This window comes from Equus przewalskii, chromosome 19 (assembly GCF_037783145.1).
Source record: "Equus przewalskii isolate Varuska chromosome 19, EquPr2, whole genome shotgun sequence".
Classification (NCBI taxonomy): Eukaryota; Metazoa; Chordata; class Mammalia; order Perissodactyla; family Equidae; genus Equus; species Equus przewalskii.
Window position 1 is genome coordinate 32319777 of NC_091849.1, and position 23873 is coordinate 32343649.

The window sequence follows — 23873 nt, forward strand, 5'->3', positions numbered from 1 at the left end:
ATTTTATATTTAATATGAAAAGTTCTTTAAAAATCTCTACCTCTTGAGTGTGAACTGAAGGGACAAAGGAGGCCATTCCTCCTCTGGTCACAGGGGTGGTGGTGGCAGACGTGGGTGAGGCTGTCCCTGGCAAGGAGGCTCCTGGGGGTGAACTTGTATAGAACCCACGTCTCAGGTCTGTTTTAGCACCTGCTGGGAGGCCCCCACCCTCCCAGCCAAGGAGCTTCCTCTGTTTCCCCGGGGACTCAGCCAGCAGCAGGGAGTGGGGCCTTCACCCATGGTGGCAGGGCTCTGCTGGCCCCACAGTGTGGGCTGGGCCCTGACTTCAGGCCTGCAGACATCAATGGCTCTGTTTTGTTCCACTCCAGAGCTGCCCTGGCCGCCTGTCTCCCTCTCCCACCTCTATACGTACCCTCATTCCCCACTCAGTAGGCTTGTCACCAGGTATCATTGTCGTCCACATTTCTGTGGAGGGGAGGGTTGTCATCTGGTAGAAGCAGTAGTTGGCTAACCCGGAAGGTGCTTGTGACAGAGAGGGGTCAGTGTGGAGATTCTCATATTAATCCTTCCCCTCCCTTCTCCTTTGTTGTGTTACTCTCTGTGTCCCTTCTCTCCATCCGTTCTCAGTTCTCTCTGCCCTACTTTGTGACTAGGGAGACTGACCTCTATGGATTAATCATGGTGGCCCCTTGCTGGTGGCTTCTCATTGGGTTTTGCCAATGGAAGGCACTAGGTGGAGACCTTCTGAGGAAGAAGAGGGGATGGGGTATTTCTCTCTCACTCCCTATCAGTGTCTGGGTTTCTCTGGAACTAGTGTCATCCTGTGGTTCCTGTCCCTTCTTGACTGGGACAGGCAGTGGGGGGGAGGGGGATAAAAGCTCCCTGCTGCCTCAGAATCCCCTGCTGTTCTCTTCTCCCAGCCCTCAGCCATATAAACTCTGTAGCTGAACCATCTCAGTGGAATTCTGCTTCCCTCTGGGACCCTCCAGCTCTCATACTTCTCTTCTCACTCTGGCCCTCACGGATGCTGGATAAGGACTAAGTTTCCCTTGAGGTGGGCGACATTCTCTCCTCACTCAGGACTGTGCTCTTTCTCAGCAGAAACTGTAGGGTCTTCAGCTTGGTTTTCATCTCCCTCCCTCCTGGGATTTAGTCTTTAACTCCCCCTCTACCTTTGAAGCTCTGCTTCCAGCTGTCTGAGCCAGTGTCTTCTTGGCAAGGAAGATGGCTCCTCAGAGAGGTCAGGTGCCCACCAGCCATTTTCAGCTTTGTTCCAGGGAATTTGCAGTTTCCCCAGGAGAGTCAAAGCTGGAAACCGAGGGGACTTCTCCATCTCCTCTGCCCAGGAGCAGCCCCTCTCCCCCGTCTCCTCTGTATCTCATTTCTGGTGTATCTGAGGGTTCTGCTCTTCTTGTCCATGTTGCTTTATGATTTTCTCCACCTTACCATGTGCCCTGTCAGGCAGCCAGACTGTGAGGCTACTCAGGGCAAGAGACTTTCTTTTTTTTTAAAAAATTAATTTTTAAATTGAGGCATAATTGACATATAACATTATATTAGTTGTAGGTGTACAACATAATAAGTCTAGTTAACATCCATTGCCATACATAGTTACACAATTGTTTTTCTTGTGATTAGAACTTTTAAGATCTACTCTCTAGCAACTTTCAAGTATGCAATACAGTATTATTAGCTATAGTCACCATGCTGAATGTTACATCCCCTCACTTATTTATTTTATAACTGCTGGTTTGTACCTTTTGATTCCCTCCACCCATTTCACCCTCCCCCACCCAAGAGATTTTGTTGGTCTTCCCCAGATGTGTGCAGCCAGCTGTCAATAAGTGCCCCCTGAACAACTGAGTGCAGGGAGTGTGTCCAGAAACTTTCAGTACCAGCGCCACGAGGGGTAAATGGGGAGGCGGTTGTGGCGGAGAAAAGCCAAGGGGCCTTTTGCAGACAGGATGCAGTCGTGCCGTGTGTGTGTGTGTGTGTGTGTGTGTGTGTGTGTGTGTGTTGTGGGGGATCTATGAAGGGGGAGGTGCTCACCCTCTCAGGCCTCAGGGGAGCAGTGAGATTGGGGAGCATCATGGGAGAGACCAAGGTGTGGGGACTTGGTTGGACAGAAATGCTGACATTGTCCCACCACTTCCCTGTGGGAACTCAATTTTTCTGTTGTAAAATGAATACGAATAAAGACAACTCTTCGGTAAGTGAATAAGTACGTGACTTAAGTGTGCCCCCCCCTCCTCCCCCCGCCGTGTCCCTTCCTGTCCTAACTACCCCTTCAGCCTGCTAGGGAACCCCCTGGCTGACTTCTATCACCGCAGATTCATTCCGACTGTTCTTTAACTTCATATAAGTTGGAATCCTGCAGCGTGCGGTCTCTTGTGTCTGGTTTCCTGCGCTCGCGTCCACCGTTCTAAGATCCTTTGTTGGCGTTGTCTGTTCCGACCCTCAGCGTTCTCCCGCAAGAAGCGCTCTTTCAGTCCGCCATGTACTGGCCACAAGGGGGCAGCAGAGCCTCATGGAACCTGGTGAGACTTGGCGGGACGGCCTTTCTATTGGCTCTTAGGTTCCTCCCCGACCCGTCTTCCCCTGTTTCTGGGCGCCTCCCAGGCAGCTGCTGCGGGAAGGTCCTGCTTCCCTCTCTGAGACCTGCTTCTTTGGAGAGGATCTCTGAAGTGGAGGTTTGAGCTTGGGTTTCCAAACTTTTTGGATCATGCACCCCTTTCAGTAATGTATTTGGAATGTGCAGGTACCAATTAGGTACAAACATTATGCAGATTATAAAAGCAAACATGAATAACACATTAAGAAAGATAAGGTTAAAGCTTTTGTTACAGTTCTAATATATTTTCTGCCTCCCCTCCTGCCCCCAGGTCCCTGGAGCCCCCATGGGGCTAGTGCCCCCAGTTTAGAGCTCAGCTGAGTTTTGGGTGGACCTGGCTCCTCTCGCGGTTTGCCAAAGAACCACGTGACCCTGGGCATCTTCCCTGATATCGTTGTGCCTCTGTCTCTCAGCTGTTAAATGAGGAAAGTAATACTTTGCTCAGAGGATTATAGCACAACATTCATTGAAATAAAGTACATAATGTTCAGAGTAAAATGGCAGGCGGTGAAGAGTGGGCCTGAGAATTGGTGCCCGTCATTAGAGAGCAGGGGCCTGGCCTCGGGGCTTCAGCCTGTAGCTCAGCCTGTGGAGACAAGGCTTGACATGAAGGAACAGGGTGTCCGGCATCCTGGGGACAGTTAGAATCAGCCTTTCAGGGTTAGTCAGGGCCTCTCCGGCCTCTACTGCCCAGGCTTCTCTCCTCTGATTCTCTCAGGGACAGAGGCCAAAGTGCCAGGCCTCCAGGCTCTTTCCCATAACTTGGCACTCAAGTCTCTCCTGCCAGAACTTTCCTGTTTCACCCTTGACCATGGATGGACCTGACCTACGTGGGATTGGGAGAGTAAGTCACTTCTTTCCAGGTCACTCGCTGGGTCACCCATATGGGCAGTGCATGTGCTTGCTCTCTGCACTCATTCACTCTCATTGCAGTGACTAGGGAACTTGAGATGCTCTAGGCAGACGTGTCCATCTGGTGTCCCATCCCCAGAAATGTCAGGGCTGAATGCCACTACTCCTTCCTTTTATCCCCTCCCTCCATTCCTTCCTTCCCTTCTTTTTTTTTTGGTATGCTTTTTGGTAAGGAAGATTGGCCCTGTTGCTAATCTTCCTCTTTTTATTTCTTCCCCAAAGCCCCAGAACGTAGTTGTATATCCTAGTTGTAAGTCATTCTAGTTCTTATATGTGGGATGCTGCCACAACGTGGCTTGATGAGCAGTGTGTAGGTCCACACCCAGCATCTGAATCAGAGAACCCTGGGCCAGTGAAGCACAGCATGTGACCTTAGCCACTTGGCCGTGGGGCCAGCCTGCCTTCTTTCTTGTTCTTTCCTTTCTTTCTCTATCATTCTCTCTGTCTGCTTCCTTTCCTTTTAATCTCTTATTTATCTTTTGCTTATTTATTAGTGAATACAATTTGTTAATTTTTCTTTGAGAATGTGTGTCCCCCTCCTTTCTCTTTGTATATCTCAGGGCTTGGGTGGGAGTGGCGCCTCCTCACCTCCCCTGGAATTGCAGACTTTGGAAGCAGAGTGGATGGCCCACTCAGAGGGTGGTGGGGTGGGTGCTGCCGGCCAGGCAGCCTCTGCAGCTGACCTCTGGGTGGAGCTGGACAGGCAGTGACCACTCCTGGGAGCGAGTGAGGGGCTTAAGGAATCCCCAGAGCCTCCTTTGGTTGGATATTTCAGTTGTGGGGATGACAGCCTTGACTGGGAAGGGCTCTCCTCACCACAGGGGCAGATCGCAGGCTCAGAAGAGGATGATGGCCCGACTGACTGTGTCCTTGGGGCTCTGCTCAGCAGGCTGCCAGACAGAGCTCCATCCCCAGCTAGGGTCATGCTCCTTAGATAAAGGAAGGAAGAATTTTAAGTCAAGACAAAAACCGTCACCTTGCGTGTGTTTCTTTTTCTTTTTCTTTTTTTCCAGAAAATAAACAAGCAGAAAACTGTTCTTAAACTTTTCCTGCAGTAAAAGATAACCCAGTGAACCCTCATCTTAACAGTGTCAAGACAGATTAAGTTTTACTGGATTGCACCTTTAAGAAAAGGGGTTTAATCCTTTCCGTCAACTGTCACATTTTAAAATCCAAATTCCTGTTACATTCACCTTTGTTTTATGGCTCAGGTGTTTATCTGCCTTGAAAGCACTTGAAGCAACTAAGAGATAAGAGCTATCGTATGTCTATTAAGAGGAAAGTAAAACATTAATCCCGTTAGTGTTAGGATAATTTCTATTTTGAGCAAGAAAAATCCTTTGTGGCTAGTGAATGGTGTTTATCGTTAGAGAAGCTGGAACATGACTCTGAAGAGCTGGGGGACAGCAGTGGAGTTTGCTGTTTGCTGTCCTTCTTGCCAGTGTGTTCAGTGTCCTTCCAATGCTCTTAGGAAAGTCTTCCCCGAGCTTTGTCACTCCCTCCCCTCCCCCAGTATGGAATCAAAGGGCTGGCATTCGGAGTGAGATAAGCTTTCTGGCCGTATCATCCTGGGTCATTTCTGACTGAGTCCAAGGTCCCCTTCTTGCTCCTCTTTCGCCCTGAGTGTGTGGAGCTGGGTGCTGGGCTGGGCTGGGCTGGGCTGGGCTGGGCTGGGTGGGTGGTTGAGGGCAGTCTCTTTGTAGCTCTAGCCCCTCCTTCCTCTACGAGGTTCCTGGATTAAATGTTACTAGACGCCAGGGCTCGTGTCCTACTTCCTCTCTGCATTTGTGAGAATGACGTGCAATAAATACAGTGTGTGTAGTACACTTCCTGGTACTTAGTAGTAGTCAATAAAATTTGTTTCTTTTCTTTCTGCCTTTTCATAAAATTCTCTTAATGTCTCTCTATTCTGTCTTGAGAAATCTGCTCATTGGGCAGGGATGGGTGGTGACAGAGGGGGGTAGAGGGCAGGAGGTGGACCTGAAGGCTAATATTGGTCCTTGTTTCATTAGTTATTTTTTGATTAGGATGGATTTTTCCACATATTCCTGAGTCAAAGTGGATATTAGCAGAAATGGACATTTTGGGGATGACAAATTGGGATGTGTTCAGGTATACCTAGAAGTCCTGAGTTTGCCCAGGGTTTTAATATCTCAGACCAGACTTCCAGGCAGAAACCAAGCGTTCTGGTGCCTCAGTGGGTCAGTCAGTCCTTGCTCCAAGAGAAATACAACGGGTCATTTAGAACAACTGAGAGTAAACACAGGCTGAGGTTTTTTTTTTTTTTTTTTGATGAGAAAGATTTGCTCTGAGCTATCTGTTGCCAATCTTCCTCTCTCTCTCTCTCTCTTTTTTTTTTTTTGGTGAGAAAGATTAGCCTTGAGCTAACATCCATGCCAACCTTCCTCTATTTTGTATGTGGGACACTGCCATAGCATGGCTTGATGAGAGTGGTGTGTAGGTCTGTGCCAGGGATCCAAACCCAAGAACCTGGGCACCCAAGTGGAGCGAGCCAGGCTTAACCACTGTGCTGTGGGGCCAGCCCCAGGCTGAGAGAGTTTTTGTTGGGTGTGTGGTTGTGAAACTGAGAGATTTAGTTGCCTCATCTGTAGAATGAGGATAATAATAACAACCACCTGGCAGAAGTGCAGCGAGGGAGACACCAGCCCAAATCACTTAACGCGTGAAGACCAGAGCTGTGGGCAGGCTTGAGGGAGCAGTCAGAGGTGGCTGAGCCTGAAGTTTCCAGCCTGGTGATGTAATTCGCGACACATTTATGTTTGGGGTGGATAGAAAAACAGAGAGGGGGAGATGGTGGAGCTGTTGCATCCGTCCAGGGGCTGACTTGTTTAGGTCCAAGTTATTCTCTTCACGTTTCTCAGTGGACTAAAATCTTTTCTGAGTTTGGACAAAGCTGAGTAGTCAGTGTGCTGCTGAAGCAACTCCTTTGCAAATGAGCTCAACTAGGGTTTGTTCAGTGTTTACTATGTGCCGGGCGTTGCATCAGGGCTGGTGTGCAGAAGTGAACAGGACACACAGTGCCTCCTCTTGAGTCCACAGACATTCCACAGATGAACACACACCAGGACTGTGGTCGACAACACAGTGCCACCAAAACCCCAACCAGCATGTGTATGGGGCACACAATGGGGATCAGGAGGTCAGTGAGGCCCCCCGAGGAAGGTTACTTTAGGTGAGACCTGAATGGCGAGGAGTTTGGCCGAGGAGAGAGAGAGCAGGAGCATCAGTGGCTTGTGAGGAGGCCCGAGGCTGGGAAAGCTCAGTGAACTGGAGGAACTCACCTGAGGCCAGTGCTGGGACAGGAACGGGATGAGGTCAGAGAGGAAGCTGGAGGCCTGGGAGCCACTGAGAAGAAGTTTAAGCCGAGGAATCCCTTGAAAGGGTGAGGCAGAGAGTTGACATTAGCAGACTTGAGAGGATCCTGACCTTGGAAGGAAAATGAACAGGAGGAGATGAGGTTGGAGGTGATGCAGGACATCCATGAGGAGGCCATGCTTGGGCCAGGTGAGACATGAGGGTGGCTTGGAACTAGGTGCTGGCTGTGGATATGGATTTGAGAAAAATCTTGAACCTTTTGGTAGATTGGAAGTAGACTGAGTGGGAGAGGAGAATGACCCTCGAGTTGTTGCCAGATATGACTGGGTGAACAGAGGTGCCCTTTACTGAGATGAAGAAGTCACAGGAAGTGAGGGGCTGGAGAGGAAGACCCAGTCTCTGTGGTTTTCCTTTGGAGACTGTAGAATCAGGCCTTTCCTGGTGTACATGGCAGCCTGGCAGAGAGGGGGTCTGAATGGCTGTACCCAGGCCATGGGGGATATTAGAACATTAGCAACCTGCAGGGCACTGTCCATTCAGTGTGGGCAGGGCCTGGGTCCTGGTGCTGAACTGAAAGCTCTTGATGTCTAGTGTTAACCCCTCAGTTGCCAGTTTGTGGGGAGCTCGTGGGTCATCTGTTGATGAAGAAAAGAAAAGCAGCTACACTAGGGGCCGTGGTCCCGTGTGATTTATCAACTGACATGGAATCATTTCAGTACTGAACAGCCAGTACAGCCAGACCTATACTTAGGACTAGGTATTAGTCTTGGCTGTAACACCCATAGTCCCTACATCCGTGGTTTGGAAGCTAGCCCACCTGGAGTGTAGCAGTTGTTCAACAAATGGTTACTGAGTCTGCGTCTCTCTCTGGACACCCGCAGGGTTGTTTCAGTGTATCTGTACCTACCCTCTTTTTGCTGCTCTGATCATGCTGTTTCCTTCTTGATAACTGGGGTGCGCTGTCCACAGGGCAGAGCAGAGTCTGCTTGGATTGCTTTTTGCAAGGTTTCACTTTCAAGTGGTGGAAGGAGACAGAGAAGGGTGGACTCTTCTGTCTGGGGGCGCTTAGCGGGGGCCCCAGGGCCTGGTCTCTATAGACATCCCTGCAACCTTTGCCAGGCTCTGCTTTTCCCTGCTCTCCTGGGAACCACCTGCTTCTCAGACATGAGGAACCTGTGGCACCCAGCATTGGATCTGGAAGCAGGGTTTGGGGCTCTGAGCAGCTAATTGCAGGTGCAAACTTTGGGGGCAGATTTGGGGTCTGCTGGGGTCCCTGAACCATGTCAAGCTGCTGATTTAAAGATGCTCCAGAAGTCTCAGCCTTTCAAAGCAGGTAAGTTGGTTTTGAAGACACCTGTGTGCAAGGAAGAGGAAAGCAGGGAGAAGCTGGCTGTGAGGAGGAGGCTGAGAATGTGGTGGGACTGGGGTGGGTGGGAGGATGTTGGATAGTAGTGCGGCTCTGGGAAGACCCAGGACAAGCACAGTGAGGGTTGCACCTTTATTTATTTACTTTAATAATATTTTTGTAGCACTTACTAGGACCAGGTCCTGTTCCAGAACATGTAGTGACTCTAAAAATATAAATTCATGTGATTCTCATACAACCTTGGGAGCGAGATGCTGTTACTATTCTCACTTTGCAGATGAGGAAACTGAGGCTGGGAAGGTCAAGAAACTTGCCTAAGGCAGTAGCACAGAGAGTGGCCACGTCCGGAGGAGAACTCAGCAGTCAGCCCCAGAATCTGTCCTTCCCAGAACCATAGGCTGTCTCACTTCTCCAAAGTAAGCAGTTTGGAGGTCTTTTCTCTGACTAGGACTCATTTTATAGTCTCTGCTGCTCTGGGATCCTCTACTCTGAGACTGAAACCTTCCACAAATACAGAGAGGAAGAGGATTAACTCATCAGTGGGAAATTGAGCACTTGCTGTGTGCAGGGCCATGTCCTTGGACTCTAGAAGGAAAGGGCTGGGGTGAGATTGAGATTCAGGTGAACTAAACAACAGCAGGACAGGGTGCTTGTGACGGGAGCCACGGTCTCCTTGAGGAGGATGTAGTCTGTCTCTGATGCTTCTCAGTGATTCCCTGCTCATAGTTATGGGGCAACAGAACCGCAGGCAGGAGCTGGCATGTCCTTCATGGTGAGGGGCCTGAATCTGGGCCCCCTGTCCTGGGGCGTTACCAGCAGTGTGTGAACAGTGGAGAGATGGAGGGACGGTTTCCACCATGGGGCCCCAGGTGCTGAGAAAGGAAGAGTCTGGTTTTCTGGGCAGAGTGGGGCTGTGCTGCAGGTGCTGATGGGGTGGGAAAGGAAGGAGTGGTTGTTTCCCAAGCAAGCCTAATGGCCTCTAGCACCACAGAGGCATTCAAAAGGGCTGGAAGGAGCCTGGCTCAGTCCTTTCTTGGCATCAGAGTTGTGTGGGGCCCACCACTCCATTAGCATAATGAGCCAGTAGGAAAGGCTCTGTTCCTGCTGGAGTCTATTGCCAGCCCTGAGTCCTACTCTCTTTTCTGAGGCCCCAGTACTCTGGGCTGGCCCTGCCTCCTGACCTCTCTCCCCAGCTCTAAGGAAATGGAGGATTGCTTCAGCCACTCTGTGCTCTGCCATCTCACCTCCCTGCTTCTCATCCAGCTGCTCACCGGGGGGTCCGCAGGTAAGTGTGTCTCTGTTACTCTTTGTGTGTCTCCCTTGGCTGGTGGGAGCCCCCAGGAGCTCTGCTGGTTTCTCTCCATCAGGAATGGATGGTTATTTGTGGGGGCTCTGGATATAGAAGGATTGTGATTCTTCCCTAACAACTACTTGTAGTTAAACATTTAAGAAGAGGCACTAAATCGTAACATGAGGGTAGGGGGCCTTGATAATTATCCCATGAGGAGTTTATGATATTTTAAAAAGTCAACTATCAAAAATGTGAAAATATCTTTTCCCTCATTTTTTCCCCTGGGCTTCCTTGGTATCTGAAGCACTTATTCATTCATTAGTTCATTTCATTCCACAGATATTTATAAGGTGTCGACCATGTGTTAGGTGTTATTCTATGAACAAAACAGACAGATTCCCTGTCTCACAGAGCTTACATTCTAGCAGGAGACAGTAAATAATAAATCAACAAATCAACAAAACCTACAGTCAGTTAGAGGAGCTGAGAGGATGGGACAATGCAGTAGAGTCGGGTGGGGCAGTCAGGGGTGCAGGAGATGGAGTGTGGGCAGGCAGCAGTGTTCAATCAGGTGATCAGTGTAGTCAGTGAGGTGGGAACAAAGACTTGGAGTGGGTAGGGAGTGAGCCTGTGAGATCTCCAGGGAAAGAGGGTTTCTGTAGGAGGGAACAGCCAGTGGAAAGCTGGCCATGTGCCTGGGGTGTTCAAGGAACAGAGAAGGCAAGTGTTGGCTGGGGCAGAATGAGTGAGAGGAAGAGAATCAGGAGTTGGGGGCAGAGAGGTACTGGCGGTCATCCCTGTCGGCCCTGTAGGCCATTGGGGGCGCTGGGGAGCCAAGCAGGGCTTTGAGTAGAGTAGGGACATGGTTTCACTTATAGGTGAAAAGGGTCCGAGATGTAGGGGTGGGGAGAGGATAGACATGGGGAGACTAGTCACTGTCATCCCTCAAGTGAGAAACGATGGTGACTCAGGCCAAGGTCGAAGAGCACAGGAGGTGAGAAGTCGCTGTTTGGAGGTCCAGCAGGCTTGTCCTGCAGAATAGTCATGTTGTGGCCCGTCCACCAGGCCTCAGAAGGCCAAGGGCTCTGACGGGGTGGTAGTAGGGTAAAGCTTCTGTTTTAACAAGCAGTGATTTGGGCTCCTGTGAGTGGTGAGAGTGAGGGCAGGTTTTTAATGGAAATAGCATTTGGCTCTAGTTACAGATGTAATTCAGCAGAGGAGAAAGACATGGGCACCAGTAATAAAGTTAAGAGTGGGAGTGGGGAAGTTCCTGGGTGTGGCTGAATGATCAAAGAGTTCTGATGTGAGCCACAGCTGTGCTCTTTGGTCAGTTTTCAGTCCTGTCCCTGGAGGGGCTGGGTTAGAGCTGTGGTTCTCAAAGTGTGGTCCCTGGAACATCAGTATCAGCATCCCCAGGAACTCCTTGGAAATGCACATTCTTGGGCCCACCCCAGACCTACTGAATCAGAAGCTCTGGGGGTGGGACCCAGCAATCTGTGTTTTACAAGCCCTCTTGGTGATTCTGATGCATGCTGCAGGTTGCAAGCCACTGAGTTAGAGTCCTTCATGGAAGGCTGTGAAGACAGGAGCACAGGCAGATAAGGCAGTCTCTTGGTCATCATTTCTTTTTTTTTTGTGAGGAAAATTGGCCCTGAGCTAACAGCTGTTGCCAATCCTCCTCTTTCTTCTTCCTTCCCAAAGCCCCAGTACATAGTTGTATATCCTAGTGGTAGGTCATTCTAGTTCTTCCTTGTGGGATGCTTCCACAGCATGGCTTGATGAGCCGTGTGTAGGTCTGTGCCCAGGACCTGAACCAGTGAACCCTGGGCTGCTGACGCTGAGTGTGTGAACTTAACCACTCAGCAACAGGGCCGGTTCCTGGCATCATTTCTGGGTCACAAAGTTGTGGTCTGAAGATCTCGCCCGGGTTCAGAGTTGTTATAGCTCAATCCATCAGGTCAGCTGATCCGACACTTGCCTCCAGCCTGCCTGGGCCTTCCCACCTGATCGTGTGTGTTCCCTGTTCCCAGTCTGCATCTCTCCAACTTTCTCACCTCTATGTCTGTGTCCACAGAGGAGTTCTTCGTGATTGGCCCCTCAGACCCCATTGTGGCAACGCTAGGCGGGGACATCACACTGCCCTGTCGTGTGTCCCCAACCATGAGTGTGGAGAACATGGAGCTGAGGTGGTTCCGCTCCAAGTTCTCAGAAGTTGTGTTCGTCTATCAAAACCAGCGGGAGCAGAACGAGGAGCAGATGGCCCAGTATGCAGGGCGGACCTCGCTGGTGAGGGACCTCCTCACCCAGGGGGAGGCTGCAGTGCAAATCCACAAGGTCCAGGCTTCTGACAATGGGCTATATACCTGCTTCTTCAGAAAGGGAGGCTTCTATGAAGAGGCCAGTTTGGAACTGAAGGTGGCAGGTTGGTGACTTGATCTATGTTCTTGAGTCCTAAGGTATTGGAGTTGGGAGGAATCTCAGACCATGTAGATCAGCCCATCATTTTAGAGATGTGTAAAAGGAGGCTCATTGACTCATTCATTTATTCAATACAAATATACGGAAGCCCCACTATGTGCCAGGTCCTGTTCTGGGCTCCTGGGTACATCAGTGAACCAAGCAAAGATCCCTGCCCTGTGGAGTTTATATTCTAGAGGCAATACATAAATAAATAGATAAATGGGTTATAGAGAATGTTAGGAGGTGCTAAGTACTTAGAATAAATGGCCAAGTAGAGCAGAGGAAGGGAACCAGAAGGTGGGAGTAGGGAGGGAGGACAGGCTTCAGTGTTACATAGGGGCTCACAGTGGGCCTTATTGACAAGCTGAGCAAAAGCTCAAGAAAGTAGGGTTTTTGCCAAGTGGATATCTGGGGGATGAGAGTTCCAAGCATAAGGAACACCCAGCGTGAAACCCCAGAGGTAGGTGTGTTCTGGGCACACAAGGAAGCCATCATGGTTTGTAAGAGAAGTGAATGGGAAGGTGGTAAGAAGTGACAATAGTGGAATAAAGAGATGTTTCTGGTATACGGTGCACAGAGAAGGGTTGATTAATGCTGCCTATATTGATCGAGAGAAGCTCCTAGGGAGTTCACACTTGAGCAGGCACTTGAGTTCACCAGACAAGGTTCCAAAGAGCCCTTGAGGTTGATGGACTGGAACGTGAGAAGGCAGGGCACACATAGAGCATGTTGATTGTGGTTATTAGCAGTTAATCAAATGGTCCTTGGGGCTGGAGTGCATGGGCCCTGCGGGGCACAGGTGGTAGAAGTTGGGCGGGAAGAGGAGAGAAGGAGTTTGAGAGAGAAGGCAGATGCCAGAGCAAATAAGACTTTGTGTGCTGTGTTATGGAACTTGGAAGCACTGCTGAGAAGTTTTAAACAGAGCAGTACTGGGAATGTTTGATTGACAGCTGTGAGGAGGATGGATGGAAGATGAGCAAGGTGAGGCGTGGATGCAGTTATGAGGTGGAAAGGATGACTGCCTGACTTCAGAAAGCAGCAGTAGGGTGGGACAGGAGGAATCAGACATCAGAGAGGTTTAGAAAGTAGACCCAACTAAGTGAGTAGATTTGGGGACACAGAGAGTTTGGAAGGGGGAGAGGGGATTATAGAGTCTCTCAGGGTTTGTTGTTTAGTGGTAGGAATAGTGATAGTTATGCGTTAGTTGCCTGTTGCCATAATAAAGCAGTGTAACAAACAACCACAAAAATCTCAATGGCACACAGCCGTAACCATTTATTTAAATCAGGCATTAAGAAAGTTCAGCTAATCTGGGCTGTATTTGGCTAATCTTAACTGGGCTTACTTAGACATCTTTGGTTATGTTGGGGAAATATCAAAAACAAAACCTCCCAACCCAGAAATCCTTTCACAAAGGTAGTAGAGAAAGAAAACAGTTTTTTTATTGAATGGGCATTAAACCAGAATGTGATGCACTTCACTGACAATCTACTAAGAGATTGCAAAGACAGAAGGAAATCTCCCCCATTTATGAAGCCAAGCAGATACAATCCATTACATACATGTTTTCAAGATAAATAATAACTAATCCTCAAGTAAGAGGACTTGACAGCACCATTTGTCGCACAGAGTTTACTCTAAATTTACCTGGTAATTGAGGTGAACATCTATGTTAGCTAATTGGCTTTATCCAGAAAAAAGGCAAATTCTCATATCTTCATGACAGGAGGTGGTTTTACAATTTGGAGCGTGGTGCCCAGTGAAGTTAGGCTCCTACCCTCCCACAGGAAGGGGAAAGTGGAGTGCTACCTCTTTTGTTGTTTACATTTCAAAGAGATGGTTTTGAGGTCCTTGAGAAAGACATTCCTGGGTCATAAAGTTGGCAAAAGGCCTGGCTAGTTTTCAAAAAGGATTTATACGCATTTCAAAGAGGGGAGAAAGTACCTACAATTACAAGTTTTCTAAAGTAAATGCTCTAAGAAGAAAGAGGGGAGGGGAATCTGTTCCCTTATTTTCAACAGGGAGATTTAAGCCTCTTACTTTTAGTTTTTATTTGTCCTTATAGTCAGCTGAAGAGGGCACCATGCAGACCTTGGCTGGGTTTGTTCTCGTGGGTTTTATCCGTCTGGCTGTTGGCTGATCTAGGAAAGCTTCAGCTGGAAAGGCTGCCCAAGCACATCCTTCCCATGGCAGAGGGCAGGCCCAAAGGCACAGGCACTTTAAAAACTCTGCTTGAGCCACGTCAAGTCACATGATTGAGCCCAGAGGCAGAGTGTGAAGGCACTAAAAATATGTGGCAGAGGGTGAGCTGGATATAAAGAAGCATGACGAATTGGGAATATGACATAATTAGTCTATCACAGCTTGGACCAAATCATGAATTTAGCTTGGGAATATTGAGTTTGAAGTGTATGTGAGAAATCCTGGTAAGGATAACCCACAGGGACATGGATATAAGGGAGGGTAGTTCAGGAGACAGGGTTGTCAATTGACATAATTTTGGAAGTGATTTACAAAGACAGGCAGTGGGTGTGGAGGAGATGTGCTGAGAGAGTATGTGAGGCGAGAAGAGTGAAGGATAAGGATAAAGCCTGGGACTAAATTCCTTCTGTTTCCTCTGAGCATCAGCCTTTCCACCTGCATGGTGGGGGAGACAAGCCCCTGTCCTCTGTGCCTCCAATGGGTCCTATGCTCCTTCCTTCTATTCCACGTGGCAGGGCTGCTACCTTGCTCCCTGGAGGGGGTGGCCTTCCCACAGAGCCCCCAGAATGCAATGTGAATGGGTCCCCCTGGAGTTGTGCACATGTGGGCACTACTGGGATCCCTGGGCCCTAGGCGGCCTCCCATGTTTCTCCCGCTTACCTTCTGCAGGTGTGGGCTCTGCCCCTCAGGTGTACATCAAAGGGCTGGAGGAGGATGGCATCCGCGTGGTGTGCATGGCCTCAGGGTGGTTCCCGAAGCCCCAGGTGCAATGGAGGGACCTCAGTGGAGAGAAGTTCCTGGCATTCTCTGAGGCCCATGCCCAAGATGAGGAAGGGCTGTTCAGTGTGGAAGCCTCTCTGGTGGTGAGAGACAGCTCTGCGGGGAATGTGACCTGCTCCATCCTTAACCCTATCCTGGGCCAGGAGAAGGCGATGGCCATTTTCATCCCAGGTCAGTGCTGCTCCCTGCTCCCAGCAGGTCCAGAGGAAGGGGCCAGCATCCCTGAGTGTGCTGGGCTGGGCTGCCCAGGGCTCTACCCCTAATGGGGTCTCTGGCTGGGCTGCAGAGCCCTTCTTCCCCCAGGCCTCTCCGTGGAAGCTGGCTTTTATGGTGAGCCTGACTGTGCTGGTGCTCCTACTCCTTGGGGCTGGCTTCTGCACCAAGAGAGAACGTTCTGCAAAGTTTCAGGAGATGCAGAAACAGGATGATCTGCGCCGGGCTAAGAAAGAAGACTGTCAGACAAAGGAGGAGGCACTGAAGGCCATAGGTGAGGCAGGACAGGTCCAAGGCTGGCGAGGGTGGCAGCTGGTGCTGAGAGGGACAAGCTGACCACAGGGCTGGAGTCTAGGGCTCTCGTTCTCCAGGGAGATCCAGAGCCCTTGGCCCAGAGTAGGTGGCTAAGGAGATCCAGAGAGGACAGGGGGCGCCACGGAGGCTCAGAGGGGTCTGGAGTTGGAATTTCTTCTAGGGTACAGGGAGATTCTTTCTTGTAGGTTCTTCAGGCACACAGTTTTTACTTTTCTTATGGGTGGGAGTTCATGCTTATTTTTTCACTCTCTTTCAGATGAACTCCAGGCAGATCTCAGTAAGTCCTGCTTTTCCTCCTGAACTCTCAGCATCCCCTTTGTAAGAGACAGTCTGATTCTTAGCTCACCTGTTTCCTATGTGGTGTCTTTCAGGTTGGAGGAAATCAGTTTACCTGGCTGGTGAGTCCCCTCTCCTTGTTTCTGTCTAGGCACAGCCATGTGGACCCCCTTACCTAGGGGCAGAAATGGAAGCTGGTGGGATGCACAGTCCTGCTCCTTGGGCTCTCCCAGATCTGGGACGCCATTTCCCACCCAGTGTTTGGGAACCTGAGTGTGATGGTGGCCTCTGGAGTTTGTCATGTGTCCTGGGTCTTATTCCAACCATGACCCACCCACCATATTGTTAGTTTTCTAGCCTTCAATGCATTTAGCTCTCAGTCAGTACCTGGAAGCCGAAAGCCAGCTGCCCTGAGATTTCGTTAAAGGAGCTCTATACATAAATGGGACCATTAAGTTTAGGAGTGTGACTCCTGAAACACCATCCTGGGAGAGTCTGTTCTCTCCATTTCCTGAAGGTGCTGATCCAGAAGTGATGGGCTGACCAAGCATGGGAATGTGGCAGGATGAGTTGTCAATGTCCCAGAATAGTGATGTTTATCTCTAGAAATATTTTATCTGAGAAAGGTTGGCCACTTTAACCCCAGAGCTCACCTTATATCTCTGTGTTTACATCATTCCCCATTTTGAGTTATTTTGTAGATATATCTTTGCCAGAATAAGACTGGATATGACAGTGCTTTCTTACATTTATGGAACAATTTATATTCTCTAAAATATTTTCACACACAGTACAATTTTTGATCCTTAGTTGCAAAAGTGAATGCAGATAGAATAAGAATTTTTGAGGTTTTTGAGGCACAGAACAGCTAAGTGACTTGCCAAAAGTCACACAGCAGCAGCAAGACAGTGTGGAGCTCAACCTGTAATGCAGACTTCCTGACCTGTGGTCCAGAGAATATCCCACAACACTCTGCTGTCTGCACATTGCAGGAGGTCATGTTCTCTCCAGCTCTCTCCCTGTAGATAGTCTCACTTGTAGAACAGAGGAGAGGCAAGGGCCAGTAGATTCATGCTGAGCAGGGTTGTTCTGGCCAAGGTCTCACCAGGGTGTATTCTTTTTCAGCCTGGAGGAAGGCCCAGCTGTATGCGGGTGAGTGATTCTGAGCTTCCTGTGGCCTCACCTCTCCAGCCTCCACCCTGCCCCCTTCTCTATGGGTTGATGTCCCTGCTTTCCTTGTCACTTTTGTAGCCTCCATTCTAAGACTGCAGGGACTCCTCCTTGAGAACACAGATCTGTCTCCATTCTGACCCATCCTCTGCTGCAGGTCATTGCTAAGGTTAGAACACCCCCCAAAACACCTCATTCAACTGGTGCTTCTCATTGGTGCAGTGGCAAAGGAGAGGTCAGTTATAAGGAGAGACTGGAGCAGGGAAACGACTATGTAGGTCAGGAATTTCTGATCTCTAGAAGATTTCAGAAGTCTTGCCTGCTTAGGACTCAGGTCTTCCTAAGGGGGTCCTTGGTTCTGGATCCTTCTTGTCCCCAAATTCTTCCCCTTTTTGGATCTACTTTTGGTTTTCTTCTGGGATATTGGTCTTCTCTTTGCTTCCTCATGCTCTGACTCCCTGTTTAAGCTGAGTTTCTTCTTCCAAGATTCCTTGGCTGCTGAGGAATTAGTTGCTGTAGAGGAGGTGTTCTGAATGTGGGGTCCAGAACCTCCAGGATGTTTATGGACTTCTGGTGTGAGGGTCTGGGAAAGATCTGAAATTATATGCAAAATTCTGTGTATATGTTTGTATAACAGGAACAAAATGCAACTTGTAATTGTTCACAATCATTATCTCCTTTTGGGAGAATTCTGCGTTTGTCTGATGGGCTCAGCCCTGGTTGCGTTTATTAGGGGCAATGTTTGAAGATTGGGAAAGGAGAAACATAGAGGAGTTAAAATGGTTTACCAGAGAAAGAGTGGGGAGCAAATCAGGGAAGAAAAGACTAGGAGGAGGAAGAGAGGAGGACATGAAAAAGAAGTAGGATGCCCGAGATTCGCCTTGTAGAGATTTTGAGAGGCTTGGAGCAGTGGAAGAGAGACCACAAGTCATAGCCCTGGTGGTTTGAGTTGGGGAGTACACAGAGGGTTTGCAAGTTATTTTGGTGCATGAAATGTAATCAACTCCTTGGTACCTCTGTGAGAAATTTTGGTAAAGACTTATATTTATTTTTAAGCCATTTTGAAATAATCATCTAGTTGAATTTGCCTCTGATAAAGAGACCATCTCAATCTTCCAGTAACAGGCAAGGCAGGAGTGTGGTATGGGGGATCCTAGAGCAAGGAAGCATTATCCAGAGGACCCTTTAGCACTGGGGTTGGTTAAGGATCTGTGCCCTCTGAGCCTGTGTAACACGCCCTTTCCTTGCTCTGGATGTTTCTGTTTACCCTCAGAGATGTAAACTGTGAGAACAGAGAGGGACAAGCCAGCAGGTGAAGGAGGCCTGGGGACCAGATGAGTGAGGAATCTACCTTAGGGAACCTTACTGATTCTCCCTGGGATTTATTTGTTAAAAATCAGGATCAGATAGTCTTCTTTTACCTTCTCCCTGTTATCTGCTGAGTTAAAGTGCATGTGTTTTAATGTATACTTGTATATCCTTTTATTTTGTATGGACAAATGCCATACAGTAGGATCAACATTTTCATATTGACAGGTTCATGGTGTGAGGTTGATAAATATCTGATCTCTTTTTATTCATAAAATTGGAGAAATAATTTGTAATTTAAAGATTTGCTGTGGAAATTAAGTAAAGAATAGCATAATACTCAACACATTGTAGAATCTCAAAATTAAAGGCCAATTCTCTTTTGTCCTTCTCCTTCTTCTTCTTTGGTAATCTCTATCAATTATGAGATAGAAATTTATAGCTGGGTGTCAACTGATGTCTTGGTGAAGAACAAGTAAACTAAAGTTCATTTTTCTTAAAGGGCCACATGGGTCAGCCCAGTCATTTTATGTGATCTTATTTCCATCAAGCAAATCAATAGAGATGGAAATGCCAATTTCTCTGAATGAACCTGTATAAGTGGGAATGGTGGTCACAAATTTACATACCAAATGTGCAAGAAAATGTTGTTTACTTATTTCTATAAATGTTTGAATCTTGTTCCTGAGTCTCCACTCTGTTGGAGGCAACAACTCTCCCACTGGAGACATTTCAGGGTCTTATGACTTATATAGGCTTTACTTTGGTCAGTGGTCTTCTTTTCTTCTTCCCAAAATGGACTATGGAGTTTGGAAGAGATTGTGTGGTTTCACATCAGTGAGGGAGAGAGTTCACTGTGCTTTCCCCTTAGTCATATGAGGTCCTCACCCTGGGGAGACTAGCATGATTTAGATCTTAAGATCCTAGGATTGGGGTCTGCTGAGGAGGGGCAGATCCTATCTAGCTGTTTGGGGCATTGTTGTTCTCCCCATACCCCTCACCCCATTTTAAGATCCTTAATCTTAACCACGTCTGTAAAGTTCTCTTTGCTGTAACATATTCACACGTTCTGGGGTTGAGAACATGGACATCTTTGGGAGCCTACCACATAGAGTTTCTCCTGGAAGCTTTCGATCTCTCTGGGCAATTAGAGGGGGAAGTAGATGACTAGCTCTAATATTTTTGGCTTATCCCCTATATATAGGGATGTTTTTGCTCTCCCCACCCAGTGAAAAGGGTAAGAGAATTCATTAGTGTCTGTCCTCTCACTGAATGTGTGTCTTTCCTGCTTTGACCATCTATCTCCCTTCCTTGAAACCTCTTCATTGCCTCCTGTTGGGCAAGATTTCTCTGATCCTATATCCTGAGTTCTCTTCACTCATGGTTTATAGTCATCTTCTGAGTTCAGCTCAGCTAAGTTGTATTCTCTCTACCCATGGCTTAGAGGCAACCTACAAGTTCAGCTCAATTAGTTCTTGATAATTAAATGGAGGCCTCGGAAATTTTGATCTCTTCAATACTTTCTCAAGAAAACCTAGCTTTCAGGATGAATGTGACTAGGGACTTGAGAAAGCATAATTTGGTAGTGAAATCTGGGCAATGATCTTTATGTTCAGATTGATATCCATCCTCTCAATCCCTGAGTATTAAGCTTCATGGCTCAGCCTTCATGGGAAGGCTGCAGCATGATGGCTGTGTGTGTAAAAAAGAAATAAATGTATCAGTTGAATGTTTCCAAAATATTTTCCCCTGTAGCTCTTGTATCAGTGTTTTTCAGAAGACTAGATGCTGACCCTGTTGTGTATAGTCTATGCAAATCCCTAATATGAAGTGTGTGGTTCTCTTCTAGATTGGCGGAAGGAGAAGTTCCAGGCCTGTGAGTGACTTCATGTTCTTGCTGAGTGTTCCTACTGCTGCCCGCATTGGCTCTCCTTCAGATCCCTGTGGTGACATAGATGCTGGCACCATCAGTGGTGGTGGTGTGGGATGTGGCAGTGATAGTCACATAGTTGGGGCTGGTGGGTTGTGGCTAATACTAGATGCTAAATAGATCTATTTCAGCCCTTGGAGTCCAAGTTGGTCCTCAAGGGCCCTTGACATATCTACCCCCTAAATCAGTCTTGTGGTTTCTTCTCCTGCTTGGAGGGCTGTAGGCTTGAGTCACAAGGCTCTCATCTCAGTAGGCTTAGCCCTCCCTCCAGGCAGCTAAGTGTCTGGGGGATGGTTGTATGCCCTTGTTGTGGGGCAGGGGAGGGCCTTGCATGATTGGTAACTCTCTCTGTAGGGTCTGTCACTCTGGATCCAGGCTCTGCCCATCCCAGCCTTGCCGTCTCTCATGAAAAGATGAGTCTGACCTGGAAGGACACCTGTGTGGACTCAGAAGGCAGCTGCAGTATCTTGGGCCTTGAGGGCATCACATCAGGGCGCTGTTACTGGGAGGTGGCGGTCAGGAGTGGAGACAGAAGCGAGTGGGCTCTGGGGGTCTGTAGCAAAGATGTGAAAAGAAAGGGCTGGTACAGAGAGTGCCCAGAGAAGGGGTTCTGGATTGTGGGGCATTATGAAAAGAATTATTGTGCCTGTACTATCCCTCAGACTTTGCTATTTCTTAGGCAAGTTCCCCACAGGGTGGGGGTTTTCGTGGACTACAATGAAGGGGATGTCTCCTTCTATAACATGACTGATGGCTCCCACATTTTCTCCTTCCCTCAGGCTTCTTTCTCTGGGATGCTCTTTCCATACTTCACGCTTAAGTCAGGAGATGTGTCCCTGACCATCTGCCCTATGGAGGGTGGGCCTGAGGGGTTCCCTGTGCCCCTTAACAGTTCTCCTTCTGTGGAAGAGCCTGTGAGCCTCCCAGGGGAGGGGTTCAGCTCAGGCTCTGGTGTTGATAGTGCTCCTCTAGGGGTTGAATCTCCGTTACTCCCCTGAAACCTTGAGGCTGTGTCCATATAGGGCCCCATCACTGTCCCAGAGCCCTCACCATGGCTCTTCTGAGAGCTGCAGACTCCCTGTGGCAAAGGCCTCTGAGGTGAGTTCTGGATGGCTAGGAGCCTTGTCCTCCTGCTATAGATGCAGATTGCTGGGGATGTGATTATGAGAATAGTTAGTTCGTGCCTTGTGCTCAGGTAGCAGATTATAAAAGTGGACTGAGCTGGTTTGGGGTAGGCTGAATTTTACTATGTGAAGTTGTTTTTTTCCGATAATAAAAAATATTTCATGAGATCTTTTTATTGTTTAGATATGAAAGGGGATGAGGGGCTGAATTACTCTGCAGAATAAAGCAGAGTTTACTTTATCCAACTTGAGTTTGTGCAGAAGAACCCAGAGGCTGAGGGTGGGTCCCCACCTCTATCTTGGAGGATCCGTACTATCTGTCCAGAAAAACATCCAAAATTACCAGGGAAATGGATGGCTGATGGACTTTTAAGAGGATTCTATTATTTTGCTTTACATATTTCCCATTCCGGGATGGATTAAACACACCAATTTTTCCAAACCTCAGTAAATTTCTGTTACTTGTGAAAAACTTGTGCTGTTTTAATTTAGGGAATTAAGGAGAAGAATCTAGATTCTTCTTTTGTGTCAACACCAGGTGGAAGGAAGAGAACTGCTACCAGAATTAAGGTGTGAATGAAGAAGATAATTTTCAGATGCAAGGTGAATTTCAGAACGCTTTGACCATGAGCTTGGTTCTAGTTATCAATATACTGCCTCTTAGTACTTCCAAGTCCAATGGTAAAGGTTAATGGGAAGTCATAGCAAGTAGAAGGAAGCAGGACTATTGAGAAATCAGACCATCAGGAATGGAGGAGTATTCACTCCATCAGGTAGAGAACTCTGACCACCTGTGGTTCTGGGTGAGACGAGAAGACGTGGAATGGGCAGTGGAAGAAGGAAGTCATAGATAATGATTCTGGCCTGTAACCAATTGTAGGAAAGGACTGTAATAGCTTTACAATCCTTTTGTTATGTGCGTGTTGATTTGTATTTACTATCCATTTCTTCCTCTCTCTTATTCTTACTCTTATGATTTTATTCAAGTTATTGGAGGTTATGTTTGTAATATAGTCTTTGGGTAACAGAGTAGTCAATGGGACTGTGAATTTCAGGAGTAAATAATATAGCAGTGTTGGATACAATGACTGGAACTGTCTGTCTCCTCATTTTGGGGAAAGGGTGAGAACTTCTTCACTTGTAAGAATAGCTTTGTCTTGATGGGTGAAAATATAGAGTTGTTGTGTTGTTATATGGAAGTTCAAACGTGTGTAAAGTGATATATATGGAAGCTGAATAGCCAAAGATGTGGACTGTGCCAGTTATCAACTTATTGCCTCTCAGTTCCAAATTACCCTGTATTTGCCTTGCTTTGTGATACTCAAGTTGGACTCCATAAACACTTCTTCTTTGCTATCTGGCACAATGTTAGCCTTTGTCAGTAAAGTGAACTGGAGGGGACACTGCAAGTCATAGCAGAAGAAACGGCTTCTCTTCTACTTCTGGTACTTTTCTTCTTGGTTCTATGATGAGACTGCCAGTGGCCTGCAGAAAGCCCAGTTTCTCTCACTTTTGGTGAATTTGTCTGGCATTGCAGCAGGCTGTTATCTAGAAGGTTGTTTCCCAGGGAATCTTGCCAGTACCCAGTGGGAGGTTTCCTGCCCACCAATCTTGCCCACCAGTGGCATGTCAGTGAACTCTACCTTCCAATAAACTCTGAATCTCAGTCTTGTTGGGGGGTCCTCTCCCAAATTTCTTCCTTATTGGGTACTTTGCCGTAGCCCTGGAGGTAATGTCTGCTCCCCATATCTCCTATTTCTGTATTCTTTAGAACTTTCTTTTACCTCTTTTAGTAGTTAAACACATTTTGCTAGTTAATAATTCTTTGCACCAATTTTCCCTGATCAAATGACTGATGTGGTTTCTGTCTTCTGACTGTACACTGACTGATATAAGCATCTAAACTGCAATGTAGCTTGGAGGAGGGCATTGACCTGCTCATAGTACATCGGAAGAGATAGTTGAGGCATTTACAGATTCATTAAAATGGCGCACCCCACAATAAGATCATGCAAATATACTCTTTGGGGTCCTTGTGTGGATTTTTAAGTACTCTACATGTTAATATATTATCCATATGTTTATCTCCTCTTCCATTTAGCTTGTACCTTCATGACAGCATATTACTTTTGGATGAACCATGGGCATATTTCCTTTGAAATAGAGAGAAAAGGAAGATATGCATGTAATATGAATTATTCTCACACAAAATAGAAGTAATCTTTTTAAACAAGTGCACTAGCTGCCTAAGTAATTCCAGAAAGAATGATTAGTCATCACTGTCGGTAAGCTTTGTCAGAATTGACTGATTTAAAAGTTACCTAGGTGGACATGTGGTAATGAGTTTGTTTTGGAAGTTGTATTGATCAAAGTTGCAAAATACTTTTATAAGCTTTTCAATATCATTGTTTAGGAAAGCATTTAATTACACAGAAAGTAGACTTTTTTCTTGGCAACTTTTATTGCATCTACACTTTACGGTGTGGACCTCCTAAGCCATAATTTCCATTTATTTTTTTGCTAGGGCAGAGGTCACTTTACTTCCTTAAGAGACTCTTGGCTCCTCTCTTCAGATGCAG

General features: G+C 47.6%; 1 protein-coding gene across 13 annotated transcripts in view; it reads left to right on the plus strand.

Annotated features, from left to right (window-relative positions):
* The window catches only part of LOC103566644 (butyrophilin subfamily 3 member A3-like), a 42273-nt gene extending 20811 nt beyond the window's left edge, over positions 1-21462 (plus strand). For 3 of the 13 annotated variants that reach the window (XM_070585769.1, XM_070585775.1, XM_070585773.1), the window contains 10 exons: positions 8503-8641; positions 9373-9510; positions 11591-11938; positions 14848-15129; positions 15245-15445; positions 15743-15763; positions 15858-15884; positions 16888-16914; positions 20090-20116; positions 20525-21462. In XM_070585769.1, the coding sequence (XP_070441870.1) occupies positions 9429-9510; positions 11591-11938; positions 14848-15129; positions 15245-15445; positions 15743-15763; positions 15858-15884; positions 16888-16914; positions 20090-20116; positions 20525-21168 (1659 nt within the window). In that variant the 5' untranslated portion in view covers positions 8503-8641; positions 9373-9428 and the 3' untranslated portion in view covers positions 21169-21462. Of the gene's footprint in view, positions 1-2363; positions 2538-3329; positions 3456-7859; positions 8193-8388; positions 8642-9372; positions 9511-11590; positions 11939-14847; positions 15130-15244; positions 15446-15742; positions 15764-15857; positions 15885-16887; positions 16915-20089; positions 20117-20524 lie in introns of those variants that run through there. The other 10 variants (XM_070585768.1, XM_070585772.1, XM_070585778.1 and 7 more) reach the window with 9 other exon arrangements.
* The last annotated feature ends 2411 nt before the right edge of the window (positions 21463-23873 follow it).